The sequence below is a fragment of the Elephas maximus genome, chromosome 14, assembly GCF_024166365.1.
Source record: "Elephas maximus indicus isolate mEleMax1 chromosome 14, mEleMax1 primary haplotype, whole genome shotgun sequence".
NCBI lineage: Eukaryota > Metazoa > Chordata > Mammalia > Proboscidea > Elephantidae > Elephas > Elephas maximus.
This window is the reverse complement of record NC_064832.1, coordinates 39,804,219-39,820,393: the sequence shown is the minus strand read 5'-3', so window position 1 is coordinate 39,820,393 and position 16,175 is coordinate 39,804,219. Positions and strand designations below refer to the sequence as shown.

At 41.5% G+C, this 16,175-nt stretch overlaps 1 protein-coding gene across 2 annotated transcripts in view; it reads right to left on the bottom strand.

Moving 5' to 3' along the window:
• Window positions 1–16,175, bottom strand: part of VWA8 (von Willebrand factor A domain containing 8) — a 481,697-nt gene that overhangs the window by 21,886 nt on the left and 443,636 nt on the right. For both annotated transcript variants that reach the window (XM_049853196.1, XM_049853197.1), the window contains one exon: window positions 15,315–15,473. In XM_049853196.1, the coding sequence (XP_049709153.1) occupies window positions 15,315–15,473 (159 nt within the window). The remainder of the gene's footprint in view (window positions 1–15,314; window positions 15,474–16,175) is intronic.

Genomic DNA, 16,175 nt, shown 5'->3' with positions numbered 1-16,175 from the left:
TTGGGCTGCTGGTGATTCTCTCTTCTCCTCCTGAAGTTAGATGACGTTTGACGCTGCCACCACCGCTACATGACACGTGCAATACAGATATAAGAGGAATTGTTTTTGTTGAATTGGGGATGGATGGAGAAGGGGTAAAAAGTGCTGCCCTTCCTTTGCTCTCCCCTTCAAGAATTCCTTGTTACACTGTTAAAAAACCACAGCCTTATATTATGGTTATACGCCTTCAGAAACCATTGCTGTTGAGTCGATTCCAACTCACGGCAACCCATGTGCTACAGAGTAGAACTGTTCCATAGGGTTTTCTTGGTTGTAATCTTATGGAAGCAGATCACCAGGCCTTTCTTCTGGGGCACTGCTAGGTAGGTTCAAATCATCAATCTTTTGGTTAGCAGCCAATTGCAAACAGCTTGCACCACCCGGGGACCGACCTTACATCTTCACAGGAACAATAAATTTGGGTTATTATTTTTTTTAAGGTCCAACTTCTCAATAATTGAATAAATCTATCTGTTTTCTGATATTACTATCTGAGTGTTTAATGAAGAAATAGTCACTAACTTTGGTGTTACTGAGTACTTGGAAGAAAAAAATTAAAGCATTAAGAACTTTTGAAAAGGAGGTGTACTTTAAGATTACAGTGAAAACAATCCTAAAGGTTTAGAGAAATCATAAGGAACAAACTGGAATGAAGATAAAGGAAACAATACTTTCTGACTTAAATAAAGTGGTTCACATGACCATTACTTTGACACGTCATAAGAAAAGACATGAATCCTTAGAAATCCCTAGAATAGGACATCACGTTTGGTGAAGTGTAGAAAAAAAAGTAGGGTCAGTGAAAATGAAGGAAATCCTCCACAAGATGGATTGACACATTAGCTGCAACATGGGCTCAAACATATCAAAGATCATGAAGACGATTTGGTAGCAGGCAATGTTTTGTTTAGTTACACATGAAGTCGCCATGAGCAGGTGCTGACTTGATGGTAACTAACAACAACAACAAATCATTACTATTTCACCTTTCCCTCCAGTGTTTACGTGCGATACGAACACTAAAAATCATGCTGTGATTATAAGATTAGAGAAACTCATGCTGATTATAAGCAAATACTGTTGCTCTTGTCTCAAGTGACCTGCTGTGAATGCTGTTGCTGACAATAATTGAATTCTGTTGGCACAGCAATTATGAGAAACTTTGAAAACTCCAGAAGGCTTTGAAATGTGTCCTGCCACCAAATTACCCTTCCTCCTCAATAATTCTTGCCAAGGGTCCCTGTGGTTTGGCATGGGTCATGCTAATCTGGAGTAGAAGGTGAAGACAAACTCCATATGAGCCTCCTGGACCTGGGCAGTAATGACTCAAACCTGCTCTAAAGAGAAATGTCTCAGAGCCGAGCTCAAGCCAAAGCAAACACAAAGCAGATGCCACAAGCGAGGCTTCAGGGAAGAGCTCAGATCGCCAGAGCAGGCCAGTGGCTGCTGAAGGTTTCAAAGTAAATACAGACTAGACACCTTTACAACCGAAGGATAGCTGCAGGAAGATGACGCTAAGAACTGTCTGGGACTAGGGGATGGGGTGTCTCTGAGCACTGCTTGATGATCTCCTAAAGACACAGCAAGTGATGTCATCCTGGGCTAATGCAATGTAACTTTTTCATTAGGAGCTTCTAAAATTGTGGGTTATACTCAAGCATCCTTTTTATATTTGCTGAGTAAATTGCATACTTTCATTAGTCCTTAAGCCTCTTTCACAAATGAGAAAATGAAAGCAGATATTAAATGAGTTGAATATGATCACAGCTTGAAGATACAGAACAAAGTGCATGGTTTGCTATCACTTGGCTTAAAAATATATGTATATCCATACATACATGCACGTTTATGCATCAAATCTCTCCGAGAAGATACCAAAAAAATCTGGTTGCACCAGACAAGAGAACAGGGAGCTGGAGAGAGGGTGGGTAGATGCTTACTTTTCACTCATTCGTTTTGCATCTTTTAAATTTTGTACTGTGTGCACGTATTACTTATCCCCTGAAACATTTAATTATAAACAGAAAAAGCTCACAAAGACTATAAATAGGCTCCATCCCACCTCCTTCTCTTCTGTTATGGATTGAAATGTGTCCCCCCAAAATATGTGTCAACTTGGCTAAGCCATGATTCTCAGTATTGTGTATTGTCCACCATTTTATCATCTGATGTGATTATCCTATGTGTTGTAAATCCTGTCTATATGATGTTGATGAGGTGGGATTAGCGGCAGTTACGTTAATGAGGCCGGACAAGATCAGGTTGGGTCTTAAGCAAATCTCTCTTGAGATACAGGAGAGAGAAGCGAGCAGAGAGACTGGGGACCTCATAACACCAAGAAAGTAGTGCCAGGAGCAGAGTGTGTCCTTTGGACCCAGGGTCCTTGCACTGAGAAGCTCCTAGTCCAGGGTAAGATTGATGACAAGGACCTTCCTCCAGAGCTGACAGAGAGAGACAGCGGTCCCCTGGAGCTGATGTCCTGAATTTAGACTTCTGGCCTACTAGGCTGTGAGAGAATAAATTTCTTTGTTAAAGCCCTCCACTTGTGGTATTTCTGTTATGACAGCCCTGTGTAACTAAGACACCTCCCTCTAGAGTGGGCCTGAGGAATCTGGGTAGAGATTGGGTGGCCTGTTATCACTCAGCAGCTCAGACATGTTGGCAGGGGTGGTAGGGCGAAGATACAAAGTGTCTCATGTCTCTGGTGTCAGGAGAAAGTCTTTTAGAAGTTCTGGAAATACAGGGGATAACTGGATGAGTTAAATGGCACCATGAGAAAACAGACAAATCCAGAATAAGGGACACTGTACATGACAAACTGATCTAGGCTCTCAAGGGTGTGAATATCATGAAGAGCAAAAAAGGTAGTGGTAAGGTAAGAGGCTTACCCAAATTAAAAGAGGCTAAATTTCTAGTTAAAGAGACATAAGGAGTCTCTGGGTAGCACAAATCAGTCACATATTCGGCTGCTAACTCAAAGGCTGGAGGTTTGAGTCCACCCAAAGGCACCTCAGAAGAAAGTCCTGCTGAGCTACTTCCGAAAAATCAGCCACTGAAATCACATGGAGCCAGTTCTACTCTGACACACACGGGGTCGTCATGAGCCAGAACTGACTGGAAAGCAATTGGCTACTGGTTAAAGAGACATAACAACCAAATATGAAGTGTGTGGACCCTGACTAACTCCTGGATTTGGGCAGGGGGAGGGGGGACCAACTACAAAAGATATTTTTGGGAAAGCCGGGAAAATTGGATTTGGATTGGACACTGGAAGGTATTATGGGATTATTGATAATTTTCGTACGTGTGATAATGGTAGTGAGGTAAGAGACTGTCCTTAGTTACAGAGAAGCATGCTACAGTATTTAGAGGTGAAGTGTTATGATGTTTAAAATTTACTTTCAAATGATTCACAGGAGGCAAAAAGCATATTTTTAAAGAAAATGATAAAGTAAATGAAGCAAAGTGTTAACAACTGGTGAAGGCAGATAGGTGTTCATTTTACTGTCCTTTAAACTTTTTTTTTCTAGGTTAAAACATTTTCAAAATAAAAAAGTTGAGGAATAAAAAGGAAAATTTAAAAACAAAAAAGGGAAAATAAGCAAGCAGAAAAAGAATCCTGGATGCCATTGCCTTCCCGTAGCTTTCCGACTTGGGGAAAAGCTTAATGTTCCTGGGTCTCGGCTTCTTGTCTGTGGAAGGAGGAAGCTGGAGTAAATGACCTCTGAAGTGACTGACCCCAGTTCACTTGGAGGTGGTAAGGAGTCACAGGAACAGGACCTACGTGGCTGCAATTGGTGCCGCAGCTTCACAGCAGAGCCTCACTTAAAGGGCCCACCCCTCCTCCCCAGATATTCACCCAGGGGCCACTTTTCCTAACAGAAGCTCAAAGAGCTTGCTTTGTTAAGTCTTACCATCTTTTTTTTTTTTTTTAATAACTTTTATTAAGCTTCAAGTGAACGTTTACAAATCCAATCAGTCTGTCACATATAAGTTTACATACATCTCACTCCCTACTCCCACTTGCTCTCCCCCTCTTGAGTCAGCCCTTTCAGTCTCTCCTTTCTTGACAATTTTGCCGGCTTCCCTCTCTCTCTATCCTACCATCCCCCCTCCAGACAAGAGTTGCCAACACAATCTCAAGTGTCCACCTGATATAATTAGCTCACTCTTCATCAGCGTCTCTCTCCCACCCGCTGACCAGTCCCTTTCATTTCTGATGAATTGTCTTCGGGGATGGTTCCTGTCCTGTGTCAACTGAAGGTCTGGGGAGCATGGCCGCCGGGATTCCTCCAGTCTCAGTCAGACCATTAAGTTTGGTCTTTTTATGAGAATTTGGGGTCTGTATCCCACTGATCTCCTGCTCCCTCAGGGGTCCTCTGCTGTGCTCCCTGTCAGGGCAGTCATCGATTGTGGCCGGGCACCAACTAGTTCTTCTGGTCTCAGGATGATGTAGGTCTCTGGTTCATGTGGCCCTTTCTGTCTCTTGGGCTCTTAGTTGTCGTGTGGCCTTGGTGTTCTTCATTTTCCTTTGCTCTAGGCGGGTTGAGACCAGTTGCTGCATCTTAGATGGCCGCTTGTTAGCATTTAAGACCCCAGATGCCACATTTCAAAGTGGGATGCAGAATGATTTCATAATAGAATTATTTTGCCAATTGACTTAGAAGTCCCTGCAAACCATGTTCCCCAGACCCCCGCACTTGCTCCCCTGACCTTTGAAGCATTCATTTTATCCTGGAAACTTCTTTGCTTTTGGTCCAGTCCAATTGAGCTGACCTTCCATGTATTGAGTGTTGTCTTTCCCTTCACCTAAAGCAGTTCTCATCTACTGATTAATCAATAAAAAACCCTCTCCCACCCTCTCTCCCTCCCCCCCTCGTAACCACAAAAGTATGTGTTCTTCTCAGGTTTACTATTTCTCAAGATCTTATAATAGTGGTCTTATACAATATTTGTCCTTTTGCCTCTGACTCATTTCGCTCAGCATAATGCCTTCCAGGTTCCTCCATGTTATGAAATGTTTCAGAGATCCGTCACTGTTCTTTATCGATGCGTAGTATTCCATTGTGTGAATATACCACAATTTATTTACCCATTCATCCGTTGATGGACACCTTGGTTGCTTCCAGCTTTTTGCTATTGTAAACAGAGCTGCAATAAACATGGGTGTGCATATATCTGTTTGTGTGAAGGCTCTTGTATCTCTAGGGTATATTCCTAGGAGTGGGATTTCTGGGTTGTATGGTAGTTCTAACTGTTTAAGATAACGCCAGATGGATTTCCAAAGTGGTTGTACCATTTTACATTCCCACCAGCAGTGTATGAGAGTTCCAATCTCTCCGCAGCCTCTCCAACATTTATTATTTTGTGTTTTTTGGATTAATGCCAGCCTTGCTGGTGTGAGATGGAATCTCATCGTAGTTTTAATTTGCATTTCTCTAATGGCTAATGATCGAGAGCATTTTCTCATGTATCTGTTGGCTGCCTGAATATCTTCTTCAGTGAAATGTGTGTTCATATCCTTTGCCCACTTCTTGATTGGGTTGTTTGTCTTTTTGTGGTTGAGTTTTGACAGAATCATGTAGATTTTAGAGATCAGGCGCTGGTCGGAGATGTCATAGCTGAAAATTCTTTCCCAGTCTGTAGGTGGTCTTTTTACTCTTTTGGAGAAGTCTCTAGATGAGCATAGTGTTTGATTTTTAGGAGCTCCCAGTTATCGGGTTTCTCTTCATCATTTTTGGTAATGTTTTGTATTCTGTTTATACCTTGTATTAGGGCTCCTAGGGTTGTCCCAATTTTTTCTTCCATGATCTTTATCGTTTTAGTCTTTATGTTTAGGTCTTTGATCCACTTGGAGTTAGTTTTTGTGCATGGTGTGAGGTATGGGTCCTGTTTCATTTTTGTGCAAATGGATATCCAGTTATGCCAGCACCATTTGTTAAAAAGGCTATCTTTTCCCCAGTTAATTGACACTGGTCCTTTGTCAAATATCAGCTGCTCATACGTGGATGGATCTATGTCAGGGTTCTCAATTCTGTTCCATTGGTCTATGTGCCTGTTGTTGTACCAATACCAGGCTGTTTTGACTACTGTGGCTGTATAATAGGTTCTGAAGTCAGGTAGAGTGAGGCCTCCCACTTTCTTCTTCTTTTTCAGTAGTGCTTTGCTTATCCGGGGCTTCTTTCCCTTCCATATGAAATTGGTGATTTGTTTCTCTATCCCCTTAAAATATGACATTGGAATTTGGATCGGAAGTGCGTTAAATGTATAGATGGCTTTCGGTAGAATAGACATTTTTACTATGTTAAGTCTTCCTATCCATGAGCAGGGTATGTTTTTCCACTTAAGTATGTCCTTTTGAATTTCTTGTAGTAGAGCTTTGTAGTTTTCTTTGTATAGGTCTTTTACATCCTTGGTAAGATTTATTCCTAAGTATCTTATCTTCTTGGGGGCTACTGTGAATGGTATTGATTTGGTTATTTCCTCTTCGGTGTTCTTTTTGTTGATGTAAAGGAATCCAAGTGATTTTTGTATGTTTATTTTATAACCTGAGACTCTGCCAAACTCTTCTATTAGTTTCAGTAGTTTTCTGGAGGATTCCTTAGGGTTTTCTGTGTATGTAATCATGTCATCTGCAAATAGTGATAACTTTACTTCTTCCTTGCCAATCTGGATACCTTTTATTTCTTTGTCTAACCTAATTGCCCTGGCTAAGACTTCCAACACGACGTTGAATAAGAGCGGTGATAAAGGGCATCCTTGTCTGGTTCCCGTTCTCAAGGGAAATGCTTTCAGGTTCTCTCCATTTAGAGTGATACTGGCTGTTGGCTTTGCATAGATGCCCTTTATTATGTTGAGGAATTTTCCTTCAATTCCTATTTTGGTAAGAGTTTTTATCATGAATGGGTGTTGGACTTTGTCAAATGCCTTTTCTGCATCAATTGATAAGATCATGTGGTTTTTGTCTTTTGTTTTATTTATGTGATGGATTACATTAATGGTTTTTCTGATATTAAACCAGCCTTGCATACCTGGTATAAATCCCACTTGATCAGGGTGAATTATTTTTTTGATGTGTTGTTGGATTCTATTGGCTAGAATTTTGTTGAGGATTTTTGCATCAATGTTCATGAGGGATATAGGTCTATAATTTTCTTTTTTTGTAATGTCTTTACCTGGTTTTGGTATCAGGGAGATGGTGGCTTCATAGAATGAGTTGGGTAGTATTCCGTCATTTTCTATGCTTTGGAATACCTTTAGTAGTAGTGGTGTTAAGTCTTCTCTGAAAGTTTGGTAGAACTCTGCAGTGAAGCCGTCCGGGCCAGGGCTTTTTTTTTGTTGGGAGTTTTTTGATTACCATTTCAATCTCTTTTTTTGTTATGGGTCTATTTAGTTGTTCTACTTCTGAATGTGTTAGTTTAGGTAGGTAGTGTTTTTCCAGGAATTCATCCATTTCTTCTAGGTTTGCAAATTTGTTAGAGTACAATTTTTCATAATAATCTGAAATGATTCTTTTAATTTCATTTGGTTCTGTTGTGATGTGGTCCTTCTCATTTCTTATTCGGGTTATTTGTTTCCTTTCCTGTAATTCTTTAGTCAGTCTAGCCAATGGTTTATCAATTTTGTTAATTTTTTCAAAGAACCAGCTTTTGGCTTTGTTAATTCTTTCAATTGTTTTTCTGTTCTCTAATTCATTTAATTCAGCTCTAATTTTTATTATTTGTTTTCTTCTGGTGCCTGATGGATTCTTTTGTTGCTCAGTTTCTATTTGTTCAAGTTGTCGGGACAGTTCTCTGATTTTGGCTCTTTCTTCTTTTTGTATGTGTGCATTTATTGATATAAATTGGCCTCTGAGCACTGCTTTTGCTGTGTCCCAGAGGTTTTGATAGGAAGTATTTTCATTCTCGTTGCTTTCTATGAATTTCCTTATTCCCTCCTTGATGTCTTCTATAACCCAGTCTTTTTTCAGGAGGGTATTGTTCATTTTCCAAGTATTTGATTTCTTTTCCCTAGTTTTTCTGTTATTGATCTCTAGTTTTATTGCCTTGTGGTCTGAGAAGATGCTTTGTAATATTTCAATGTTTTGGACTCTGCAAAGGTTTGTTTTATGACCTAATACGTGGTCTATTCTAGAGAATGTTCCATGTGCGCTAGAAAAAAAAGTATATTTTGCAGCAGTTGGGTGGAGAGTTCTGTATAAGTCAATGAGGTCAAGTTGGTTGATTGTTGTAATTAGCTCTTCCGTGTCTCTGTTGAGCTTCTTACTGGATGTCCTGTCCTTCTCCGAAAGTGGTGTGTTGAAGTCTCCTACTATAATTGTGGAGGTATCTATCTCGCTTTTCAATTTTGTTAAAATTTGATTTATGTATCCTGCAGCCCTGTCATTGGGTGCATAAATATTTAATATGGTTATGTCTTCCTGATCAATTGTCCCTTTTATCATTATATAGTGTCCTTCTTTATCCTTTGTGGTGGATTTAAGTCTAAAGTCTATTTTGTCAGAAATTAATATTGCTACTCCTCTTCTTTTTTGCTTATTGTTTGCTTGATATACTTTTTTCCATCCTTTGAGTTGTAGTTTGTTTGTGTCTCTAAGTCTAAGGTGTGTCTCTTGTAGGCAGCATATAGACGGATCGTGTTTCTTTATCCAGTCTGTGACTCTCTGTCTCTTTATTCGTGCATTTAGTCCATTTACATTCAGGGTAATTATAGATAAATAAGTTTTTAGTGCTGTCATTTTGATGCCTTTTTATGTGTGTTGTTGACAATTTCATTTTTCCACATACTTTTTTGTGCTGAGGCGTTTTTCTTAGTAAATTGTGAGATCCTCATTTTCATAGTGTTTGACTTTCTGTTAGTTGAGTCGTTACGTTTTTCTTGGCTTTTATCTTGAGTTATAGAGTTGTTATACCTTTTTGTGGTTACCTTATTATTTAAAAAAAAAAAATTTATTTACCCCTATTTTTCTAAGTAAAAACCTAACTTGTATTGTTCTATATCGCCTTGTATCACTCTCCATATGGCAGTTCAATGCCTCCTGTATTTAGTCCCTCTTTTTGATTATTGTGATCTTTTACCTATTGACTTCCATGATTCCCTGTTACGTGTATTTTTTTTTTTTAATTAATCTTAATTTGTTTGTTTTTGTGATTTCCCTATTTGAGTTGATATCAGGACGTTCTGTTTTGTGACCTTGTGTTGTGCTGATATCTGATATTATTGGTTCTCTGACCAAACAATACCCTTTAGTATTTCTTGTAGCTTTGGTTTGGTTTTTGCAAATTCTCTAAACTTGTGTTTGTCTGTAAATATCTTAATTTCTCCTTCATATTTCAGAGAGAGTTTTGCTGGATATATGATCCTTGGTTGGCAGTTTTTCTCCTTCAGTGTTCTGTATATGTCGTCCCATTCCCTTCTTGCCTGCATGGTTTCTGCTGAGTAGTCAGAACTTATTCTTATTGATTCTCCCTTGAAGGAAACCTTTCTTTTCTCCCTGGCTGCTGTTAAAATTTTCTGTTTATCTTTGGTTTTGGTGAGTTTGATGATAATATGTCTTGGTGTTTTTCTTTTTGGATCAATCTTAAATGGGGTTTGATGAGCATCTTGGATAGATATCCTTTCGTCTTTCATGATGTCAGGGAAGTTTTGTGTCAGGAGTTCTTCAACTATTTTCTCTGTGTTTTCTGACCCCCCTCCCTGTTCTGGGACTCCAATCACCCGCAGGTTATCCTTCTTGATAGAGTCCCACATAATTCTTAGGGTTTCTTCATTTTTTTTAATTCTTTTATCTGATTTTTTTTCAGCTATGTTGGTGTTGATGCCCTGGTCCTCCAGATGTCCCAGTCTACATTCTAATTGCTCGAGTCTGCTCCTCTGACTTCCTAGTGCGTTGTCTAATTCTGTTATTTTATTGTTAATCTTTTGGATTTCTACATGTTGTCTCTCTATGGATTCTTGCAACTTATTAATTTTTCCACTATGTTCTTGAATAATCTTTTTCAGTTCTTCAACAGTTTTATCAGTGTGTTCCTTGGCTTTTTCTGCAGTTATCCTAATTTCATTTGTGATATCATTAAGCATTCTGTAAATTAGTTTTTTATATTCTGTATCTGATAATTCCAAGATTGTATCTTCATTTGGGAAAGATTTTGATTCTTTTGTTTGGGGGGTTGGAGAAGCTGTCATGGTCTGCTTCTTTAAGTGGTTTGATATGGATTGTTGTCTCCGAGCCATCACTGGGAAACTAGTTTTTCCAGAAAATCTGTGTCCAGTCCAAATCTCTGCGGGACGGTTCCCCGGCTGGGACGCTGCTCTTCCTGCTCCAAGACTAGTCACTGCCTCCCGGGGACTTCTCCTCCCAGCTGCGTCCCACGCCGCCCGCGCGACGCGGCTGGTCCCCTTCCCGGGGTTAGTTCAGGGGGGTGGAGCAACTCTCCGTGTTTATGCCGTACCTGCGTCCAGTCCAAATCCCTGCGGGACGGTTCCCCGGCTCGGACACTGCTCTTTCTGCTCCAAGACCAGTCACTGCCTCCCAGGGACTTCTCCTACCGGCTGCGTCCCACGCCGCCCGTGGAACCGGCTGGTCCCCCTCCCGGGGTTAGTTCAGCGGAGTGGAGCAGCTCTCTGTGCTTGTGCCGTACCTGACTGGTACGCTGGCTCCAGGCTCTGGAAACAATCTCTGTTTCCCCGTATTAGTTCGTTCTCCGTCTCTAAATCTGTGTTTGTTGTTCAGGGTTCGTAGATTGTTATGTATGTGATCGATTCACTTGTTTTTCCGTGTCTTTGTTGTAAGAGGGATCCGAGGTAGCGTCTGCCTAGTCCGCCATCTTGGCTCCGCCCCCCCCCATCTTTTCTTTTTATTGGAAAGATTTTAATGCACTGGTTTCATGGGACTTTCTGTGGCCTTAAAAAAAAAAAAGTTCTAAAGGAAGTGTAGTGAATATAAGGAGATACAAGTATAAGAAATTGTACTGAGGACAATGCACCAAACCTTTCAAGTACTGCCTGTGAAAATATAATGGCATAAAACATGATAAAGCTACTTCAAGCCTTTAAGCAAGGTTTATTTTATTTTAGTGTAGGGCTATAATCTCACCTGGATTTGTCAGCCGTATTTACTATGGTTATCTTCTCAACACATCTGTGGTTTTACTGATAAAGGAGTCCTGGTGGTACAGCGGCTAAGCGTTTACTGCTAACCAAAAGGTTGGCAGTTTGAATCCACCAGCCAAGCCACTCTTTGGAAACCCTATTGGGTAGTTCTCCTCTGTCCTACAGGGTTGCTGTCAGTTGGAATTGACTTGACGGTTTGGTTTTGGTTTTACAGATTAAGACTGAAGGAATTCCTTGTGGCATTCAGAGAAAATATCAGCAAAATACTGCTGTAGGATGATAAGGGGAGGGTCCTTTAGATAGAGTGCTTTCTACCTCTACTACTGCATGTCTCTCACTGACTCTCCTATCAGAATTTAGTTGTTTTTATGCATTACATTTTGTATGGTTATATTACGTATGTCTCCCTCACTACGCTGTAAGCTCAAGGGTAGCTCAGAACTCTACCTAGCAGAGTACTTTGCTCTTAGCGGGTTCTCAGTTCATGTTTATAATTTTGTAGAATTGAACTGAAACCCAGTTGGTCATATGGCAACAATCTGGTTTGTAACTATCAATTAAACTAAAATCTTATTAATGTGAATGGTCACATTTTGTGAAACACTAATTTCCCTGTTACTCTTCCTTTTTTTTCCTTTTTTGTGCTATGGGTCCAGTTTCGTTAGTAGTTCTTTCAGATTACAGACTTTTAACAGTGAGACTCAGATAAATACGAATTTCTTTATACACTCCACTGCGTGAGACACAACATAGTCTCTGAACTCCCCATTAACTCTGCTACCCTCTGTCTTCCATCTAATGCTTTATTAAGTCTTGGGGGAGCTGTGTCAACCAATTTTTTTGTTAACTCCTAATAAATCTTCCTTTTAAAAACTTGGAAGAAGTAGCTTCAATATCAGAGCAGTTCTGCTCTTAAAGAAATAGAAACCCTCTCCTTAACTGGAAATTTTATTCTGGATAACTATGACTCTTACTGATTCTAATAGTGCTATGTTTGCTACCACCTCCCATCTATCAGTTTGTTGTGCTGCGGTGGCCTGTGTGTTGCTGTCATGCTGGAGGCAAGGCCACTGATATTTCAAATACCAGTGGGGGTCACCCACGGTGAACAGGTTTCAGTAGAGCTTCTAGGCTGAGACAGGCTAGGAAGAAAGGCCTGGTGATCTTCTGAAAATTAGCCAATGAAAACCTTATGGGTCATAATGAACACTGTCGGACTTGCTTGCTTTGTACAGAGTACTCTGCTATGTAAGTAGAAGGTCAGTAAGCGTGAGGGAGATCCTTCGTGATACAGATTGGCACAATGGCCACAGTGATAGACTCAGACATTCTGGCAATTGTGGGGATGACACAGGACAGGACAACATTTCATTCTGTTGTTCATAACATGACCGTCAGTCACAGTCAACTTGACGGCAGCTATCTATCCATCTATCTATGTTTTCTATAGTCTACCATGGATTAAAATCTTCATGTAACTCAAAGGGAACAGTGAACACTGGCCTTCAAGTCCCACAAGAGAGGTGAATGGACTGATCCAGATATTATCAGAACCGAAAGGTTTTAAAACGTTAGGTGGAATGTGGGTATTTATGCTGATATATTGTCTAACCATCCATCAGTCATCAGAGGGCCAAGTGGCTTAAGAATTAATTATACTCCACCCTGTACCAGAAAAGGAGCCCCAGTGGCACACTGGTTAAGAGCTTGGCTGCTAACCAAAAGGTCAGCAGTTTGAATCCACCAGCTACTCCTCGGAAACCCTATGGGGCATTACTAGTCTGTCCTGTAAGGTCACTATGAGTTGGAATCAACTCGATGGCAATGGGTTTGTAAGAAAGTATATAAAATATTTTAGAATACAGTGAAACTTGTGAAGGCCAGACCTCGACGGGACTGCCCTATTTTTCTGGGTCTCACAAGTTTTCCACCTTTGACAGGGTGCAGTCTTACTGTTCTTTTATCACTCTTTTTAGTAGAAAATATTTGAGTTTTCCTTCTTGCATAGGTTCCCACCTTACACAGGTTCCAGCTTCCACAGGTTTTACTGTAAGTGTTTTCTATAAATCCATAAAAGTAGAGAATCATAATCAAGAAAAACTTACATCTGAAGGGAGGGAGGATCAAGGAAAGGAAAAGCTGAACACCTGTCTGTAAGCCACAAGACGAAGTTGTCAGGGCTGGTCTTTGATTTAGGTTTTGAACTTCATGGCAACCAAAGCCAAGAGGGAATCTTGACTAGCTGCATGATTTTCATTAATTGCAGGGGAAATACATTCCATTTCTTCAGGGAAACAAAGCTACTCCCCACGCTGGACGTCCACATCTTATTCGTATTTATAACCTGCATCTGCTCTGGCAACCCACAGCTGTCATTGACTTAAAATGCCCTTTTCCTACCACTGAATTCTAAAAGCTACTACCTAGCTGTCAGTTTGTCATACTGTGGTGGTTTATGTGTTGCTGTGATGCTCGAAGCTATGCCACTGGTATTTCAAATACTAGCAGGGTCACCCATGGTAGACAGGTTTCAGTGAAGTTTCCAGACTAAGACAGACTAGGAAGAAAGGCCTGGTAATCTGCTTCCAAAAATTAGTCAATGCAAACCCTATGGATCACAGAATATTGGCTGAGACTTTGACTCACTTACTTAGGACACATCATCAGGAGGGACCGGAGAAGGAAGGACATCACGTGTGGTAAAGTGGAGGGTCAGCAAAGGTGAGGCAGACCCTGAATTGACACAATGACACAATGGCCACAACAATGGACTCAAACATACCAATGATCATGAAGATGGTGCAGGACCAAGCAACTATTATATGTGGTGTTACCACGAATTGGAGCCGAATTGATTAAAAATTAATGACAATTTTAAAAGAAATTTCTCTCATAGAGCTTCAAACAAGGGACCCTGGGAGATTCAGAGGACAGGGTCCATAATAACAGGCCTAAAGTGCTGGGTTTCATCAATGTGTTTCTTGCTGTATCCATGGTAACAGAGATGTAACTCAGGAAAGTACTCCTGGGGCGCAGGTAGGATGGCAAGCTAAAATGATGTAAGATCGCCTATTTCTGATGGATGTGTTTGATCCAGAATAAAGTCTAGAATATCTATGGATGGCCTGTGTGTCCTTTAAACATGTCTCTATGAGTATCATGTCTTTCAACTAGAGTTTTTATAATCATTACACAGCCTGTGATTGTTTTCAAGGTTATTTGCTCGACGCCAGAAGGGCAGGTGCTTTGTATGGCTGATAAAGAGTGGATTTATGGGCCCATATCGGGCAGTAAGGTCCCTGGATGGTCAAATGGTTCGTGCTTGACTAATAACCTAGAGGTTGGTGGTTCAAACCCACCCGGTGGCACCAGTGAAGAAAGTCCTGTTGATCTGCTTCTGTAAGGATTATAGCCAAGAAAACCCTATGGAGCAGTTCTACTCTGTAACACATGGGGTCGCCAGGAGTTGGAACCAACTCAACAACAGGTTTGGTTTTTTTTGTTTTGGGCAGTGACACAGCAGTACAGGGGGATCCCTTCTCCATGGTCAGACCTCTGAAACGGAGGGTGTACAGTAAGCTGAGCAACAGCAAAACGGAAACCGTTTAAATGAGAGGCTGCCTTTGTCCCAGGGTAATCAAAGTCACTGTCAGCTGGGGAGACAGCTATGATTATGTAATCCTCACCCATGTGGAAAGGCAATGCAATGCTGAGAACAGTGTGCTCTGAGGGTGTACTCAAGCCCTCATGAGCAGTGTAGGCTGCTTGGCTGGTGAGTGGGCGAGAGGCGGTGGGTGGGGGAACGAGGGTGAAGACATTGAGCAACCTGGGAACAGGCTCGTGGTGCTTCTAAGTGGCGGCTTTCCCCTCCAACATTATGGCTGGGACTCTGAATGCTTAAAAAACTTGTGAGGTGCAGTGCTTCCTTCTGTTAATAACTGATGCTTGAAATCATGGTACTATCCTTTTCTGATTCTCACAGTAGATAAAACAAAAGGTTCACTCTCTCTACACTGATGAATGAGCTGATGAAAGGATGGAGATTCTTGTCTACTCTCGGGGGAGGCTGCATTCACCCATCCATCATCCCCTAACTCTGGGCTGACTCTTGGGCAGTTGTGGGCAATGGCCCCATCATCACCATCCTTAGCTCATGCCATTACCTTGAACTTCTCCTCATAGTTCTCGAAGGCTTCCATGACCATACACACGGCCTCCATCGAGCGTTCGAGCCGGCCGTCCACTCCGTTAAAGCGGTACATGCTGCCAGACACATCCACCACCAGGCGCAGGTGCTTGGGCTTCTGTTGCAGGCTGCCTAGCTGAGAGAGGGGACAACAAGAAAGCCTCTGAACTAGGAGAGCATTGCTGGCTGCTGTCCTGGGGATGCACATGGGCCCAGGAGTGCAGCCACCAGGCAGGCAGGTCAGTGGGAGGCTCGGCACTGCACAAGGCTACTCTGGTGGAAAGGTGTCTATGGATTTTATTTCAGCAAATGGAACTTCAGATTTCTGCTGGTAGTTGGGGTAATACAGGAGAGATCTGCCCTTGGAACATGTTCCTCTCAAGGGGGTCCAACCTAGCCCAGGGAAGTTGCCTTCAGAGGCTGATGCCTTCTGATCCCCAACTTGTCATTTAGAGTCTGTGACTCCAGTAAGAGTTTGCATGATTTTGGAGGGAAAAATCCACACTGGTTTTACTTGTACCTATTGTGTATTGTTTTTTGGTGCCTTCGAGTTGATTTCAACTCATAGGAACCCCATGTGACAGAGCAGAACTGCCCCATAGGGTTTTCTTGGCTGTAATCTTTACAGGAGCAGATTGGCAGGTCTTCTTCCTCAGAGCCACTGGCTGGGTTCAAACTGCCAACCTTTCAGTTCGCAGTTAAGTGCTTAACTGTTCCACCACCAGGGCTCCTTATCTGTTGTGTAGTGACCTGAAAATCATTTTGCACGCAGGCCACAAGAAACGTCAGCTTCCTAAAACAAGGTCGTGCAAGAGGGAGTCTGGCAAAGAACTTTAGG